General features: G+C 41.2%; 1 protein-coding gene across 6 annotated transcripts in view; it reads right to left on the reverse strand.

The window, feature by feature from the left end:
- Positions 1 to 19,923, reverse strand: part of AMOTL1 (angiomotin like 1) — a 134,489-nt gene that overhangs the window by 69,750 nt on the left and 44,816 nt on the right. For all 6 annotated transcript variants that reach the window (XM_019737546.2, XM_074335585.1, XM_074335584.1 and 3 more), the window contains one exon: positions 2,058 to 2,207. In XM_019737546.2, coding sequence (XP_019593105.1) covers positions 2,058 to 2,207 — 150 coding nt within the window. The remainder of the gene's footprint in view (positions 1 to 2,057; positions 2,208 to 19,923) is intronic.

Below are 19,923 nucleotides of genomic sequence, written 5' to 3' on the forward strand. Positions count from 1 at the left end.
CTTTATTTACACAAGACTCTAAACTCCTTAAAGGCAAGGATCATACCTTCTTATCTGGGTCTCCCTAGTGCACGGCCCAGTGAGGGGGATCAAAGATTTAACCAGTAAAATACCTACATGAGCTCCAAGAAATATAAAAATTTCCCCATTTCACAACAGTACCAGCAAATAGTGTACTGAGGATACTATATAGCATTGTAATAGTAAAAATTCTACCACTTACTACCAGCATGATCTCAAGCAAATCACTTGCTCTCTTCTAGCTCAATCTGCTCGCCTGTAAACTGAGGGAGCTGAACTAGATCACCTCTTAGCAGCCTTCAATTCCATGCAATGATGGCTCTGCGTTTTCATATATATTATAGATATAGAACACCTCAAACTGTCTTTCTTCCCCAGGGTTGCCTTTCCCCCATATAAATGGCATTCTCATCATGAGTCATTCGGATAGAAATTTCAGATTCACTTTTGACCTTTTTGTCTCCTTTGCTCCATACATTTAATCAACTGCCAAGCTAGTTTTTCTCAGTCCTCAGTGAAATGAGGAAAAAATAAAGGTGGTGCGATATGCTTACAAGATATATAAATATACGCATACTCACCCATATACATGTATATATAGACACATGTCATTAGGTTTACTGTCTTTTTTTTAAACACTGCAGCCTTAGCATCCATGCTCCCCACCACCCTCTGGTTCTAGCTCTCCTTACCAGTTGCTTAGATGTCCTGAAAAGCCACCTAGTATCTCTTGCCTCCAGCGTCTTCTTTCAATACACACTGTTTTTATTATCTGTCTTCTCTACTAGAATTCAAGAACCACAGGGCAGAGAGTTTCATCTGTTACATTTACACACTGTGCCCTAGTGCCTACAACACAACCCTGAACCACAGAAGGCCTTTAGGATGTAATTGTCGAGTAAATTAAAGAACTTTACAGACTGGTTCCTGAAGCTCAACTCTGATCACATCGCTCTCCCTGTCTCCCCAAAACCATACCTCTGTGACCTCAGGCAAGTAAATTACTTGGCTTCTCTGATCCTCTCTGCTCTGTAAAACGGACAGACTTCGTATCTGCCTCACAGGAATGCATGTAGAGAAAATTCAGACTTATTCCTTACCTTTAGAGAATGTAACTCCAAAGTTCCACAGAAAAAAATTGTACACAGTAAAAACAGATCACTGCAAGTCCACACAAGATGAACTCCCAAATAATTGTAATGAGCAATGAACAAATTCAAGGAAAGAGAGATGAATGTGGGTTGAACTGGGCCATCATGCACTCTGCAAATACTGACTGAAAACCTGTTATATTCAGGGACTATGACAGGTGATGGCAGAAGAAGAGTAAAGAGGACTAGTCCTTACTCTCAGGGTAACTGATCTGAAAGGCTTAATGAACAAGCAAATTCAAATAAAAACCAACATTTTTTGAATAAAACTACAAATAAAATAAATACACATTTCCAAAGGAAAATAATTTTTTAGATGACTAATAAAAGGAATGGGGTCTCATCGATCATGAAAACTATTAAATTCACTTTTCATAAGCACATTCCCTGAGATCCTTCCCTAAAGTGGTTTTAAAGATTTCCTCAGTTTTACCAATCTCAAATGCCCTCAAAAATAGGCAGGAAATCTTTACAACGGAAGGAATTCCCTCCCTACTATAGTTCTGAATTTCTTCTGAACCTCTGAATTATTTCCAGAAAAGATTAAAATAAAGTAGAGAAGGAAAAAAGAAATGAAAGATTCTGGGAGAGAGTACAAAAACACATTTAGGAATTAGAAAAAAGTTAGGGAATAAATGGTATAATTCTGAACTTCCTACATAACCTAGGAACTCTCTCTGTTGAGAATCACATATTACAGTGAAACAGTGTATTAACACCATAGCACAAACATTAAAAATAAGGTACCTTTCAATAAAGAGACAACCAGTAATCCCGTATGCTGGTTTTTAAAATGATAGAGAAAAAAATTATGCAAAACAGCTAAAAATGAAACACACAAGATCATTTTGCTTTTCCAACACAAGTGCCAGTAAAAGAACTTACCAACTTTTTCCCTGATGGTACTGTTTGCCTCCACCGTCAAAACAGATGCTTCATGCCTCCCAGAATAGAGCGGAAAGTCTGGGAAAAAGTAATTGGGGTCTTCTAGAATCTGGACTGGACTACTGGGACTGTAGCAGGCAGGAGGGGGATCTGTGGGGCGGAAAAAAAGCAAAGCGTGTAGTAGCGCCAAAAAAGTTTTCCACTCCCTCCTCCCTATTTGACTCACATAGGCCCACGAGGCATTCCCTCACATTTCAACTTGCTGTGGGAGCTCTGTCTTTTTGATTCATAAAATTCCAACACTACTATTCAGCATCACCACCATTCTAGCCACCCACCAAAATGACTCATGAGGTCAAAATAACAATCTTCAAGACACACTGAGCAAAGGCATGGATGCTTTGACACAACCCAGTTCCAAGGACAGTACGGCCACCAACAAAAATCAAGTCCTCTGCAGAACTGGACAAGTCATCAAGTTCGGAACAGGCAAGAAGAGGGACAGAAAAGAGGGAAGTGAAGAGGCCAGAAAAGGGACACTGAGATGGGAAGGGCAACTGACTCTTGGAATATATAAAAGATACGAGAGAGGGGTGGTCATTTTGCCAGACCATCTGTTAGCAGGAGTGTGTCCCAGCCCAGGACAGAGCACTCAGCCTCCCTCTAAGGCTTCCGGAGCCTTGTGTGGCAGCGTGGAGCCAGGGTCATGGGTTCTGGCCCTCTGCCAACCACTGGCCTTTTGGCTCCAGTTTATCTGCTTCACACAAACCGGAGTGTGCTTCCTGCTCCAATTAAACGTGACACTATATTCAATCCCAGTCACCAAACATGAGATACCACTACCACAACATTGATAGCGCACACCCAACATCGTGGGAACACACAGCACGATGGGCCCGGCTGTCTCCTCTCTCTGCACTGATTTCTCTGTGTGGGGACCCAGTTTAAGGCTATTTTTGGCAAAAGTAACTTAGTTTACCCTGGGAAAAGAGTCATGTGTTGTTGTTCTTAATCAAAATCCTTGCTCAAAAGATCATTCCATTAGAAGAAAAATAATGTTTTGCCACAATCACATCAAATTAGTGATTTGAAATTTCTTGCTAGGTGTGTTATCTACCCATTTCTCACAAGGAATAGGCCAGCAGTAAGTAACTAATTATTCTGAGAGGCCTTAAGATGGGAATTTACTCATCGTCTTTCTGAGTTGTTTTTTTTTTAACCTCAACACATGAAATAGTATTTGTATGTGGGCTGTCATGTGTCATAGGCATGTTTGGACTAGAGAAAAAAGATTTTGACGACTGGACTTTTTATCTTATAAAGTTAGAATAAATAATGTAGTTGTGACTTTCATCTTAAAGATGAATATAAACCAAGTATGAATGACATATTATATGAAGACCAGTCTAAAATTACAGTTCCGTGTGGCAAGTATCTGTCAGCGATCTCTTTTTGGCCAACCTGAAAGGACTACCCTGGAAAGAAACCCAGTCCGTTTCTTTGCCTCACCCTCTACATCTATAAACCTGAAAGTCTAAGGCTAAAATTAGGAATTGTAATGGCTGAGATCCAAAGGCAAATCCTGACCTGGCTTCTGCTTCAGGCAGGTGGAAAATGTTGATGGAAAATTGGAGAGGGGCTAGGTGCAACCTTGGCCATACATTAGAGTTACCCGGGAACATTTAAAATCCCAGTAGCCAGGCCTTACCCAGAGCTGTTCAGTTGGATCACCAGGGATAGCGTCCAAACATCTATACTTTATAAAGCTCCTCAAATGACACCCATGTGCAGCCACAGTGAGAAGCCCTAAGCCAGTGAACATAGGAAAAAAGAAAACACACACACAAACACCTTTGTGCACCACGAGTCCCGCTCCCCACCAAATCAGAGTCAGAGAGGTGTTGAGGACCCATACACTTGAAGAAAAGAAAGTGTGGTGCTTTCTTCCGGGAGGTCTGGCTCAGGAACGGTATGTGCATATTACAGGGGTCAGGAATATCCAGCATATGACAACTTTGGGAGACACGCTCTAGTCACATGACTAAGAATTTTAAGTGATAACAGAGAGCGAACCGCTAACAAAACTGAGGCCTAACTGAAAAGATACATGCATGTGCACACACATATAAAGGAGTGTGAGGGTGTGTGTGTGTGTGTGTAGATAAATGCTTGCAATATGCAGCCCAGTGAAGAACCCCTGCACTAAGCCATTCCTAGTCACTACAAACCCTGGTATAAATCGCCTTTTCACACTCGATACAGTGGCCGGCCAAGTGAGAGGAGGTGCAAGGGCTCCAGGTCACAGAACACTTTACAGAGAGCGGTCCTTGAAGGGGGGCTGAGCACAAAGGGCACCAACGATATGCCTCCTTTCATAATGTTGAAAGAACTAATGCACTACACACACACACACACACACACACACACACGCACACACACTCTCACACACGCATGCATTCGCACACCCATGCAGACTGAAGGACAGATGCCCAACTACACATCAACAATCACTTAAGATGTCTTCTTTTGCACACACCTGGTGGCCCACACATTCACTGAGAGTGACATTCTCACTGCTGCTCCCATTCTCTTTAGAGCTGAAGAAAGAACGGAGAAGACTTGATCAGAATGGATCTTGTAGACAGACACGCCTGGGGATCATTCACTCCACTAAGCCAAGAGACAACCATCTGAGCTATCCCAGCACTGACACACCCTCAGGGAATCGTTTTACCTTCTCACTTGTAAGTCAAGGTAACATGACAATGTGTATCCCACGGTTTGCATCAGATTCCTGGGCAAAACTGTGAGCTAGGCCTTATCTCTAATCCCACACATCCATAACTCTTCCTTTCCTATTTTAGCCCAGAATCTTCACTAGGAACGTCTAGCACAAATTGAGTTTATTTTCTGATGCAAAATGCAGGGTACCTGGTCTAACCAACAAGGTCTCAAGGGCACCTGAAATAAGAAACTGGAAGTAAACACATGACATAAGGGGCGTACTGTTTTCTCCGTTAGCAGTTCTCCTTCCCTGGGAGCAAGAGAGGGAAGAAATCACTGGAGTCTCAGAACACCATTCCCACCCCGCTGCCCCTGCAGGCCTGGCTCCAGCCCGAGGGTTGAGGAACAGTCCAGTTTTTAGGGGAGTCCACCGCCAGTCAAAGATTCTGCTGGCTCATCAGTGTGTAATACATCATGCAGTTGCTTCTGGGGCTTCAAAAATATTATTTCCAAATAAGGTTCTCTGGACTTAGTAAACTTTTGATCACCTGCTTCTTTCAAACCAGTGCCTTGTCTGAGAACGATCATTCACACAGCTTCGGTCTGCACGGGGAGAGTGGCGAAAGCAATGGAAAACAGGCTAAGGTCAGCGTAAAGGAGTCAGCTCTCTGCAGAGTCTCCCTCTGGGGAGGACAACTGCTGCTCCTAGGCCTCCAGCCCTGAAGCAAAGCTGGAGATCTGTTTGGGCCGCACTCGACAAAGGGTGAAATTTTAGTGGGAGGGTTCAACATTCCTGCCTTCTGTTGACTATGACCCATTAAACCAAGAATGGTTCCTTTTTCTTTACGAAATCTGCGTGTCATTTGTCAACAAGAAGAATCCTTTGCTTCTCTCTCTATGAGCATGACCGCTTTTGGCTAACTTCTAAAGCACAGAAAACTTCCTTCCCAGTATGGTTTTATGCTGTTACTTTCTTTGTAACTGTCCGGAGGCCTTTAGGTAATGTGACCCTGAATAAGACTTTTTATTCCCCTTCCTCAGTAATAGGGGTAACAAAGGGCCTCATTATTGAAGGAAAAATGAATTAAGGCAAAATGAAGTGAGTTTTCTAGGGGAGACAAGAGGCACAAGAATGCAGATGCCCTGTTCATCTGCTTCACCTCCACCGTAACTAGTTACGAGGTGTGATCAATAAATATGGTGACTGTTTAAATTTTAAAAAATTCTTACCGTAAAAGACACATTGCCATTAACCCCCCTCAAAATACTCCCCTTCGTTTCAAACACACTTATCCCATCATTCTTACCACCTTCTGAAGCAGTTCTGGAAGTCCTCTTTTGTGCCTTTAGTTGCACTGTCATGGCTGCCTCAATGTCCTGAATCAATTAAAAACATTTACCTTTCATGGTCATTTTGACTTTGGCAAAGAGCCAGAAGTCACACGTTGCCAGATCCAGTAAATAAGGTGGATGAGGACACACTTTGATGTTTTTATTTTACAGAAATTGCCATATACCAGAAGCGAAGGTGACACAGAGCCTTTCTGTTGTGGTCAAAAAGTACGGTGAATGCTGCTGCCAAGTGCCATCCAACAGGAAGGCAGGGATCTTTATAACGGGAAGCTGTGAATTGAAACTTAGTAACAGTGTGTGACAAGTTTCGACTTGTTCAGTGCAGTCAGTTGGGTGTGAGCTACGGTTGAGAGCAGGTGTGTTTAAAAGTGTGATGTAAATCATCTTCCATAATGACAATGCTCCTTTGTCATGGACAGCACAACCAAAGATACTCCTGAAAGAGGAATTCCAGAACCGCTTATGAAAGTGGCAAGGATGATGGGATAAATGTGTTTGAAGCGAGGGGGAATATTTTGAGAGGGCTTAATGGCAATGTGTCTTTTACTATAATAAATTTTAATTTAAATATTCACCGTATTGTTTGATGACACCTCATATTTCCCTAAGATCAGATCTTCAATCCATAAACAGGCCAATGTAACAGGCTCAGAAGTCTCCTTCAGGTGTAAACACTGGAGGACATTCAAACTGTCACCCCACTATCATCCAACACGCACACAGCTGGGAAATCATCTGATCTTAAATTCCATTTCCAGCATGCCACTCGCTTGCATACAACCATCTTGGCTATAGTTTTGAGTTCCAATTTTGTTTGGTTTTCAAGGCAGTCTATAATTAGGTCTGTCCTTTAGCTGTTGTCAGTCTCACTTCAGCATCTGAGAACACATCACCCTCATTCTCCAAATCCCAGCTAAGAAGGCCATCCTCTAGCTGCACAGTCCCCTCTAACTACTATCAAGTTCACTCAAGTAAATTTTCCTCTTCAGTACTTCCTCTACAACACATGCCCCCTACATTGGCCTTCCTGCCCTCAACTGCCACTGCAATTATGATCTGAAGCATACAACTCAGCACTCACATATCAACTGCCTAGTATCTTGCAGTAGTCATTTCATATAGGTTGGTGTGACTGCCCTGGGAAAGCCTGAAGACAGGCACCATATGTGTCCTTGCTTCTTTCTGCAAGCAGTATATATGGTATACACTCTCTTACTACTTGCTGGCTGATGGAGCATATGGCATTGTCCTCTGGGATGGTCTCACTACCAAGTTAGTTCAAAGAAAAGGTCAAAGACCCCTACAAAGCCAGTCTCTGATTCCTTGCAGCTCCTTGTTCCCAATGATGAGGGAGCATGTACTCTCCTTTTTGCAGCTGACAGTGGTGCTCTGAGGTCTACAGGCCAGAGGCCCATTCCTCAAAGCCTCCATTAACTGCAAAGCAACTCTCAGGTGTTACTTCACCAAAGTGTACAACCTTCTGCTCTTTCCATGTAACCCAAAACCTCCTGATGCATTTAAAAACAATTTCATGGTCTAGATTAGAATAACCTCCTATAACTTTATAACAGAGATTTCAACCACAGCAAGAAACAATTCTGTGGCTTCTACCTTCCCTTTCAACGAGCTAAGGAATTTGCTGAGTGTGCCAGTGACCTCCAAGTTAAATGTAACCAACCAAGCCTTCTGATTCTGGCAGGGTTTTCCAAAGAGTGGAATACTCTGCTCAGGGAGACAGATGCCTTAGAAACAAGGTTTAGAAGGGGCCTGAAGACTCCATGACTAGTATGTGAAAAATAAGGGCTAGTCTGTTTCCAAGTCCTCATGTGAAACCAAGCTAGCTCATATGTGTTAGACAGTTCACACTCCAGGAAGCTGAGACCTGAGTGAAGCAGAGAGGTCTTGGCACCCTCCTCTATGAACACCTGCATGCAACACACACATTTTTTAAAAAAGAAACAGAAAGCTCTACGACTAAACTGAGAACACACACTGGAAGGTGCTTTCTCACTCTCTTTCCCCAAGGAACCAATACGTGAAACCCAAGATGGAGCTGGGGAAGAGTGGGGTGAGGGGAGGTTTCGAGGATTCCCAACTCTACATGGTATGGTCTTCCTGGACCCCAAACTTGAATTGTAATCCCAGGACTAATCCATCTAGAGTAGAAAACAAGTAAAATAAATAACACACATACCTATTTAATTTAGACTCTCTCAAAGTGGAATGCCGGCTCTCCAAACGTCTTGTGGTGAATAACTTTATCTAAAGTTGTGTGAAGTTCAACTTTGTATTGTTTATTTTTAGAAATATCTCTGATATTATCAGTGTGAACCAAAATGCAGAATGCATGCTTAACCTTTAAAGTAACAATTGAGTTCAACAGGGCACTGTGCTAAGAGCTATAAACACGAAGAAATGAGTAAGACTGTCCTTAGCCCTCCGATATTAAGATTTGGTTCTGGAGACGAATGTGCACCCAAATTTCAATGCACAGTAAGTGCTCTATTAAAGAGACGCAATGCTTTGAAGCTCAGGAGTTAATTCATCACTACCTGTTGACTGAGGGAGGTGATACAGAGCTGAAACGATGAGAAGAAAAGAGACATGTGAGGAGGATGTACGTTAATCTGCTGTGGGGTGAGCGGAGGGTGCTGCTGAGGAAAGACCAGTGCAACATGGAAATGGAGAAGCAAAGGGACTGAGTCATGAAAGTGTTTCCTCCCATGAAGGAATGAGAGCTCAGTGTAGCTTGGGCACCAGTAAAGAGGAGGATAAAGCTGCTCCTACAGACCCAGAATCCAGTATTTACAAGAGCTTTTTAAAAGCATTAGCACACTATTTTCATAACACTACAGAACTGGAAAATAATACAGAAATTGGGTGGTTCAGCTTCTAACTACTACCCACCATATTCCTGATAGTCATTTGCCTCTAATTAAATACCTTCAGCGTTAGGGAACCCTGTACTCATTATGTAAGCCTTGGGGGTAGGTTCTACCTCCCATTACAGAAGCCAAAATGTCCCCTCCCTGTTCTGGCAATTAAGATGACCTAATTAAGCTCAGTCAAATGGATGTTCCAAACAAAGACTCTGAATCTTGAGGAAATGACACAAAGACAAAGGGTACTGGTACATTATCTGTGCTAACACTATCACCAGGAGTCCAGCAACAGCAGTGGTGTCCAGGGTGGCCCCGTCCTCCTGACACAAGCCCATACCCCTGAATGGGCTCCCGGTATATCTTTCTTCTTCACCTAAATCCCTGCCCATTTTTTGAGCCTTCCCATTAATTTGTGAGCTGCCCAATATACTTCCTACAAATTGCTTTTTTTGCTTAAGTTAACCAAAGTCACTTTGTGCTGCTTGCAATCAAGAACTTCTGACAGTTCTCACAGAGACATCAAAAAAATTAATTGTTTGAGCCCCATTTTAGGAACACAGTATTGTTTGTATCAAGGACTACATGACTTAGCACAATCTGCTCTTAATTATAGTAACCCGTATCTACTGCCTTTGCACAAACCCTAGAGAAATACTTGCAGTTCCCCCAAAGGTTCTCCATCTGGGGGCCTTTCTCCCCTTATGAATCGAGGAAACTCTTACTTTGGCACACCTTAAATGTTAAAATACGTACACTGACTGCACATCTTTTCTTCAAGCTCTATGACAGAAAGTTATCTATCCCTCCTCCATATATGCCACGCCCCTTTTTATATGTATGCCACTCATCTGCGCTCTCACCTCATTCCATGCATATTCATGCTACAACATATTAAATTGCCTCCACATTTAGGTTGTTTTCCTCCCCCATTAACCCGTAAGTTGATTAACAGCAGGGACCATGTCTTATTCACCTTTGTATCTCATTTCTAGCAGAAATAAGATCATAATGAGCACTCAATACATATTTATTGACTCAATGAACCACCTGCATAGGTTCACAGTACCTAGTAGTTTCTAGCACAAAATGAGCCCTCAATAAATATATGTTAACGGAATTAAGATTCATTTTTAAATACCCAGTGACAAACACATTCTTAACTCTACAGAGCTTAAATAAAAGGCAAGTTTGTCTCTTTCAAACTTCCGCGACTGAAGCTGGTAAAAGCTACTGGCGGGGGAGAAGGGAGATTGAGAGAGACAGTCACCTATTGCTAAAAGAGGCTAATTACAGGTGTGCTATGATACAGTTCCTGCAGGGGCTTTGTACACGATGTTAGAAATGGCATCACAGGGATTTTATAGCTTGAACACAAACTCGCATTTAGAGAAAGGTGTTCTTTCCCCCTCCTCAGCCCAGGCAGGCGGGCCCTGAGCCCTAGGGCTGTGCCCTCTGTGCAGCCCTCGGCTCCCTCTTCCTTCCAGGAGTAGAACCTGGACACCTCTCAGGATATGCACTCTCTCACGTTAAAAAAAAATAAAAATAAAAATATAAAAAGCAGCCATCCCAGTCCTACCTATCACACAGAGTCACAGGGAGTCCACAATGAGAGTATCCGTAACAAAAAGGGCTGTACCTATAAAGAGGTAATAATTTTTTAAATGTGGATTTTAACATAAAATCCCAGGGTTACTTAAATATTAGGTTGGTGCAAAAGTAATTGTGGCTTAAAAGGTAAAAAATAATGGCAAAAACCGCAATTACTTTTGTACCAACCTAGTATCTTGACTCAAATTGTACAAAAAAATAATCAAAGTTCGTATTTCATGTTGATACATTTGGTACTTAAGTTATCTAAAACTAGAAGTACCTAGACTCCAGAGATTCTTTTTCTCAGATAAGATTTTTTTAAACCGCTTATGATTGACATGTAAAAAGCTGTACATATTTAATGTATACGACTCGATGAGTCTGGGGATAAGTATTAACTCGTGCAACCATCACCACCATTAAGACCACCGACATAGCCACCAAATCCTAAAGTTTCCTCCCATCCTGTTTATTATTTGTGTGTGTGTGGTAAGAACACTTTAATATAAGATCTACCATCTTAGCACATTTTATGTATACAATACAATATTGTTAGCTACAGGCTCTATGCTGTATAGATCTCTAGAACTTACTCAGACAAGTTATGATAAATAAGCCCTATATTAATGAAATAATTGAAATTTAAATAATCTTTAAATATATCCCATTTGTTTATACCTATCTCAGGACCACAAAGGTATTCTTCTGAGTGGCCCTGGCACACATTATGTTCCCACTAAGAAAGAACAGTTATTACTAGTGTTGAAGCTCCAGTGCTTAAACATCTTTCTATTACTGTATGCAGACAGTAAGCACTCAACGTTTTTTGAACAAAGGAAGACAAACAGGATGAAAAGCCTTCAAATAAGCACCAAGACATAAAATGACAACATGAATGCACCCACACTGCTCCCTCTCTCACCCACACTGAGGAAAGAGCAGAGCAGTTCAGACACTTCTGGCCTGCCACCTATTCCTGCAACTTTCCAGGTCTTATTAGTGCATATTATTGCAGCTGGGTGACAGCGAGATGTCTGTCAGGCAGCAGCATCTCATAGGGACTGGGATTCTCATGGGATGAGGACATGTCTTCTCATCACACTCGCCCGCAAGTCAAGATTGGCTCAAAAAACCCCAATATTTCCCAAGAATCTAAACATCCCTTTACTAATAAGAGTGTAATCAATAATGGTAGGAGCTGCCATTTATTGAGGACCTATAAATGCAGGGATGATATAAAAATTATCATGATTTTAATTATCACCACCCTATCTCCATTTTGTAGCTAGGGATACAAGGCTCACAGTGGTTAAGTGATGCCCAAAGTCACAGAACTAGCCAGTAGCACAGCCCCTCTAACAAGAAGGTTCTTTTTACTATGCCATTCTGCCTTCTGAAGGTCCCTCAGTAATACACACAGAATCCTAAATCCTCTTTTCCTGCCGAATTTCTTACATTAACATTAGGGGAGTTTTAATGAAATCTGGTTGCTTGTGGATAATGGGGAAAGATACTGGAAAAGTTTCCTTCCCTGCATAGATGAGGCAGAGAAGGAGCCAAAACTATTTTGTGTCATTTCTTATAAAAGCTTAAAGTAATCATAGCACACTCCCTGCCAATCACCAGAACCCCAAGGCGATTGATGAAGCCACCCTCCCTCCTCCCTTCCATGTGGCTGCATACTATTTTCAGGATGGTGTCGCCACTTTAATAATGAATCCCAAACCTGTGGTGTGTCAGTCACTTGTGGAATATGTTAAAAATGTCACTTCCAAGCCACGTCAGACCTGTAACATCAGGCTCTCCACAGTGTGGACCAGACATGGATTCGGGGGGGCCACAGTTCATGGGTGATTTGAATGCAGAGTCCGGTTTGGGAAGCTTGCACTTCTCTGCCACCTAAGCTCTTAAATGGCACGCCTAAAAAGTTGTGGTAAACTGAAATTTCATACATCAATCATATTTTTAGCCAAAATGCGTTGGATTTGATGAATCCAAATAATGATGAATAAGTAAAAGAGACACTTTTTCTAAGACAAACAAACCTGCACTGACCCTTGATAAAATGAACAATTCTTTGTGTACATTAGTGACTTTAATCAATTCAAATTGGAAGGCAATAGTTTTAAATGCCCTACATGACATAATTGCTAATCTGAATGACTGATAAAGGGAACATGGCTACTCCTGTTACATCTAAAATATTGTTATAAAGATACAAAAGCAACGCAATTATACCAAAATACGTCTACTTCAACATGATAAGAAAAAAGCCTGTGAGACTGCCTACCGGAAATGATCAATGCTTGCTAGACCTGAAACTCAAAAATGACACGGCTAACTACCCTCCCGTCATATAAGCAGCAAGCTAATTATAGGAAAGGAAGGCATAGAAAGTAACACTATTGAGCAGGACATGATACAAACGTTATCTCAGGTAATCCTCTTATCTCTGAGAATTAGGTTTCTTTATCTCCTGTTCACCTAAACAAAAACAGGAATGACCTGCTCCTGGGTCACACAGCTCACGGCTGTAAGGCTGAGATGCAAACTAGATTTTGACGATTCCAAAGCATCCCACAGAATTCCAGTGATATTTTTAAATACCTAGATATGTGTGATAGTGTCTGGGTTCCTCATAACTCCTCCGAGTTCCAAAGGGTCATGGTTCTGTGAATGTGATCAGCAGCAAACTCATTCGTTCATTCATCCATTCCTCCAGTCATCCCACAAAGATACATGACATCGAGCATCTGCCACAGGCAAATGATAGGCAAAAGATAGTGCCTGGTACAGGGACCCACATTTGACAAGCTAGTGAGGCAGGTAGATGTCTACAGCAGACCACTGACCAACTGCACAAACGGAGTGACACAGGTAGGCTCAAGGTCACGTGCAGTGGCGAGCAGGGATACCAGTGTTTGCGTTCCTGTTCATCCGGGAGCACACATCCTGGCTCTAGGACTGTGTGTAAGAGTTACATTTATCTCTTTGCCCTCTTCGGCCTGCTTATTTTGGATTATGGGTACCCTTTAAAAGAATCTGTCATGAGCTACAGAGCTTCTCCCTGGGTCTAGAAAGTGCACAACACTAATTGTATAGAGTTCGCTACAAATAAGTGTTAGAACCCCTAATTTATAATCAACCATGATGCTGAGAGGGAAAATAGAGGAAAATGTGCTGCAAAAGAAAATTTTCTGGAGGAAAATCAGCTGGGGGCCTTGAAAGGGGTAAATAAAAGTAACCAAACGCCTTGAGAATTTTCTATGTGAAGGGCACTGTTCTGAGTAATTCACATCAATTCATTTAATCCTCGTAATAACCTATGATGATTTCCTCATTTCTCCAGATGAGGAAACTAAGGCACTGAGAGTAACTTGCCTAAAGTCACACAATTAGTAAAGGGCAAAACTAGGATTCAAGCTATTCTCACTCCAGAGTCTATGGGCTTTACCACTATACCAACAGTGCTCAAATTTTTGGTTATAGAACCCCTTTACACCCCTAAAAATTACTGAGGACCAAATGAGCATGTGGGCCATATCTATCAATATTTACTGTATTAGAAATTAAAATTGAAAAACATCAAAAAATATTTTAATTCATTTAAAAATAACAATAAACCCATTATAAGTTACATAAAGTATCTTTATAGAAAATAATTCATTTCTAACACAAAAAGCAGTGAGAAGAGTATTGTTTTATAATTTTACAAATTTCTTTATGTCTGGATTAATAGAAGACAGCTGGGTTCTCATATTTGCTTCTGCTGACAATCTAGTCTATATGATTTTTAGTTAAAGTAGAGAAAGGAAATCTGGCCTCATTCAAATATGTAGTTGGAAAAAGGAAGAGTATTTTAATAGCCATTTCAGATAATTGTGACTATTCTTTGAAACTACACCAAAACTCAACAAGTGGCAATTTCTTAGAGGCAGTTGCAATGTGAAATACAAAACTTTATCAGGGACCTTTTCATGGGTCCACCTCCACGTCCTACTACATTAAAATCAATTAGTCCATCTTTCACTTTGAAGGGAGCTTTCGTTACCCAGGCAGGATTTTGTAACATCATATATTAGTCATTTGGAAAAAAATGGTTCTCTGAATTATGCAAATCTTCCATACATGGAAACATTTCAAGTATAGACTATCAACAAAATGTCCATGTGGTAAAAAAGGTGCGTATGTCTTAGTATTTTTATGAAGACAGTTTTTAGGGCTCAGAAACCTCTAGGGTTCCACAGACCACACTTTGAGAAACACTGCTCTATATGACATAGCCTCTTCTACGGGGAAGGGAGCAAAAGCTATAAAACCTAAGAACTTGAAGATGAAAATGGCTACAAATCAGTTATAACTGAGGATGAGTTACCTCCCTGTCCAGGCAAAGTACGATGCCCACAGTCCCCAGAAATCTGTGAAACTTGAAGGCACACAGAGGTCCTTTGATGTAAAGCATTGTTTGAACACTATTTGTCAGATGAACGGACCCCGTTGATTAAAGAAAATGCATGTGAAGACAGATAGTAGTCCCTCCAGACAACACCTGCACTGATTGCATCTTCTTAACCTTGAGAAATTTTTATAAAAGGGAATAAAATCTATAATTGCTATTTCACTAGCAAAAAGGCTCCATGAGACTACTTTTAGGAGGTGAGGAGAAAAGAAATTGAAATAACTTGCCCAGCAGGAAGTCAGGCCATCCTTGGACAAAGGGAAGGATGTTAAGATGTGATGACTGAAAAGAAAATGGTGTTGTCAAGCTAAAAGCCTGGAATATTAGAAAGATTTAGAGAATAAAAAAGGTAGCGGAGAAAATATCTGCTAAATGAAAAGAAAGGATGTGCCTTGGTTTTTTTGTTCTGTTTTGGCAAATCTGATTCTTAAAACACTGTAAGAATCCAGGCTCTACCATAGCTACCATTTATTAGCTATGTGAACTTGAGCAAACGAGTTAACTTCTTGGTGCCCGTTACCTTCTCAGTAAATGGGGGTAATATTAGGACCTACGACGTAAGGCTATTATGAAGATTAAGAGACCATAGGAAGGGCTATAAAGGGTTCCAGCACGTAGGAAGTGCTCAGTAAATTCTAGCTTCTTTTTATGAGAATGGGGAAATGGAACACGAGTCACTGTTGTAAAACTCACTTTTAAGAGAGCATCAGTGAGCTTTTAAAAAAAACAGCAAACTAGTGAGCTTTTAAAAAACAGCAGCAAGATTCTCAAGCAGATCAGAGATGAAGGCTTTTAGAGCTTTTTAGGTCAGACTGTTTGGCTGACTGACAAACTAAACTAAAATTACATTTTCTATTTTCCAAGAATTTGAAATAAGGATCGTCTTAAAATACAAGTTTCTCTGATAAGAAGCTCAATGTTCTTGGTCCTACCATCAAAAAACAAAATAAAAATACATGGTGTTATCCAAAGGTTCTGCAAAATTCCTAACTTGTCTGGCTACCTTGGCATGTAGGTCAAGGGCTACGAGGAGTTGGAGAAAGTATTGGGACTCTAACCTGAATACCCCCAGCTACTGAGGAAGATCCACACTCAGTCAGAAGGACAATAGGGCAGCTACTGGGAGTGGGGGAAGAGGCAAAATTGCCTTCTGTACTAAGCATTACAAATAAGGAAACAGCCTCTCCTCTCCTTGGCACCTTTGTTCCATAACTTTCCTTTCACCTGTGGTATAATAGGATGGAGGTCAAGGTGTGGACTCTAAATCTCTTCTCTGAGTCTCCTGTGGTGCAATCTATCCCTTTTACTGACAATGGAGGAAAAACTGACCCTGTACTACCAAAGTGAGAGAAAGTCTAGTCCCTCAGGATCATAACACGTGGGGCAATTTAACGGCTATTTTCATCCCCGAAACAGTGAGTCTCATAATGGCCTGGCCAATAAGATGAAAAATAGAAGAATAAAAATGGCAGACCTTAGTTCAAGGTATATAGTCTAACAGTTGACTAGAAGAAGCCATCATAACATTTTCTCTAATACTCACTGCAGCCGATAACTGAATAATTAATTCCTCCAAGTCAAGAGTTTCAAAAGTGATTTACAATAATTCACTGGGGGGGGGGGGGGGAGTTTGAATCAATGTAACCGGTACATAATGTAATATTTCTGGAGATTTGAATCTCAGGTCCAAATCAGCACAAAGATCATCAACGTGAACGGTTCCAAATCTGCTATGCTGATGAGCCTTACATTTTGTCTGATGGAGATTCATAGTTGATAAACGAAGTTAAGAGTCTGAGGTTTTTTTTTTAATTTCTTAAACTGAAAGAGCAAACAACAGATCATAGATTTCTAAGTCCTTTTTTCTACAAGATTAAATAAGGCAGACTTTGCAAACAATAATGCATAATTAGCATGAAATTTTCCCTGTTCTCTCCAGATTGTACAACTCACTCAAATCGAAGGGAAAACTGAAAGGCTAATGTAGACAAAACCCACGCTGTCACCACAGAACATGTATCAGATGACCCCCTGACATGCTCCCCACTTGGTGGTTTTTCTCCCTCATATGGGAGAACCTGCTGAATCTGACCAGGTCCTTGCCAGGCACGTCAGTCGCAATTCCAGCCACCCGAGCTTCCCGCAGTTCCACCCAGGCGCCATGCTCCTTTCCAACAAATAGAGAAGCCTTTAGGGCTAAGACCTGCATCGTTCCTGCCCACTTCCAGTTCTCAGACTGGTTGTCACTTTCTCCAGAGACCAAAAATGACAGTGCACCACAAGCCAAGGATTGTGACTTTTAAATTATGATTTAAAATACAGTATTTTTTTAAAAAAAGGGGGGGAGGTAGGGAAAGAAAGAAATTAGGAAAAATCAAAAGAAAAGTGACAGGACAGTATTTATAGATCAGTACAATACTGATTCACCCACCCTATCAGACTCAGCTGTTAGATTTATGCCACAGTTCTGAGCTGCTGAGATTTTTCTAAGAGCAAGTTCTTAGTGAAAAAGAGCTGAAGTAAAAGGCTACTATTGTGTTTGTTTGTTTGTTTGTTTGTTTGTTTGTTTTCAGGACACAAAGTTTTCTTGAAATGTTTCTTTGGGGGAGGAGACACCATACTTCTACTCAATTAAGAGAAATATTTTTAACAGTACAGAGGTCTTGTATTTTTTTACACTTATCGTGCCATAAATTCCTAGGGACTGGGTTCCAGCAGCTCAGGCTCCTTTCCGTTGGTTCTCACAGAGTGTATTTCTCTGTGTGCCGCAGGCTGGTGCTTCAGTTGAAACCAGGTAACTTTTTCTCTTTGGGTTTCTTCTATTTTTGATCATTTTCCTTCACACGTTTAGGAAGCTGTCCCGGCTCTTCAAGAGTGCTTAATATGCTCAATACGTACATTAATTCTCTTGGCAAGAATCTTGCCCTTAACTTATTTGTTTACAACAGTGCCAACCACATGCTGGGTAATACTGTAAACTCTTCCAGTTTTGCCATGGTAACGTGTGTGGGGCATTCCTTTGTGAACAGTCCCCATTCCCCTTTCTCGTAGATTCGCACGTATGTGGCCAAAGGAGCAACTCCATGTTTTCTAAAAGGCCTAGAGAACACGGAGCGGGAACCTCTCCTCTTTCCCTCTGTGTTGGTCATTTCGGCAAATTACTGGAAGATAGAGACTCTGGCCAAAAAGGCTGCTGGTTTTTTTTTAATGAGCAAAATAATCAACTGGACTGTAAATGTAAGTATTTTCCATGGAGGTCATTAAGGCTGCAAATTAAGCTATGGGCATTAAAAGGCTAGATACAACCAATGAAAAGAAGTCTGTGAATTGGAACACCCTTTTTTAAAAAAGGTGACTTTTTGAGAACTCAGTCCAGAGCAGCTTCTATCGCCTGAGCTGTTTTACAGTGCTGATGACTCTACTCTGTGGGTGCTGACTCACATCTACCCAGCAAGTGCCAGGGTTCTCATAGCCCAAAATCTTTCCAGAATGGAAAATGCAAAAAACATAATAAGGCTTTCAAGTGTATCACCCAGTACCACTCACTCACAGAGCATCCAAATGAACTTCTACACGATTTCTATCATTATTTTGTACCTTCAGTTACTATCTATTTTAGAATCATAATCTTGGGTATGGATAGAAAAGCATCCTCTTAGAAGAAAACTGTGGTGCTTACACAAAAAAGCGAGTCACTCTCGGGAAATATTTATATTACCTACAAGCTTCTCTCTCCCACCCCCAACTCAAAGAACACATCACATTAATTGAAAATTATAAGGATGATCCCAAACCATCAAGAAAAAGTTACACAAGGCAAGAGGCGTGTGTGTGGTGGGGGAGAATCAATCTGGCAGAAAAACTGCCTATCAAAAATATTTACCTTTAACTAGAAAATTCACATCTCCAGAACAATGTACTCTCTAGATGGTCCATATGCTGAGGATTTACTGTGTGCTACATTTTTAATACTTTATCTTAATAATAATAACATGATGATGATGATGATTACAGCAATTTAATACTGGGGGTGCCAAAAAAATGTATACACATTTTAAGAGATGTTTTTTCTATGCTCAAGCAGTAGTTCGCCGTGATCAGAAGTGTCTGGACGCTGACAGTAACAACTTTGAGCAGCTCTTGTAATTGCAAGAAGTCAAACGTGACTTGTATTCATCTTCTGTTATCAGTATATGTTGAGTATTACAATTAATACAGGTTTCTTCTTTCTTAAAGTATGTATACATATATTTTTGGCACCCTCTGTACATGTCTGCAAATTCATTGACACTCTTATAGAAAGCTGGGTTTCCATCACTACCACCACGACCCCCCTTGAATTTAGGCAGGCTTTTAAGTCCATTGACCAATAAAGAATGACAGAAGTAACTCTCTGTGACTTCTACGCTGAGATCATAAAAGGCGATGCAGTTTCTATCTTGTTTGCTGGAATACTCCCAGCTGGGGCCCTGAGCCCCCATGTAAGAATTCTGACTAGCCTGATGCTGTCAGGAAGTCAAGCCGCCTGGAAAGGCCACTGGTAGGTGGTCCAGTCTGCCAGACCCAGCCTTCGAGTCATCCCAGCCCTGGTACCAGACATGGGAATGAAGACGACTCCAGGTAATCCAATCCTAAACCATCCAGTCCCCCCCAGTCCCCTTCTCACCTGAAGTCCCAGGCACAGTGGAGCAGAAAGACGCCATCTCTACTGTGCCCTACCTGAAGTCCAGACCGACAGAATCTGTTAGCATAATAAAATGGCTGTTTGGAGCCACTAGGCTTTGAGGCCATTTGTTACACAGCACCAGTGAGTGGAACAACGAAAAGAGTTACCACAGAACTCTTTCAGCGTGTCAGA

The sequence above is a fragment of the Rhinolophus sinicus genome, linkage group LG06 (assembly GCF_036562045.2).
Source record: "Rhinolophus sinicus isolate RSC01 linkage group LG06, ASM3656204v1, whole genome shotgun sequence".
Taxonomy (NCBI): domain Eukaryota; kingdom Metazoa; phylum Chordata; class Mammalia; order Chiroptera; family Rhinolophidae; genus Rhinolophus; species Rhinolophus sinicus.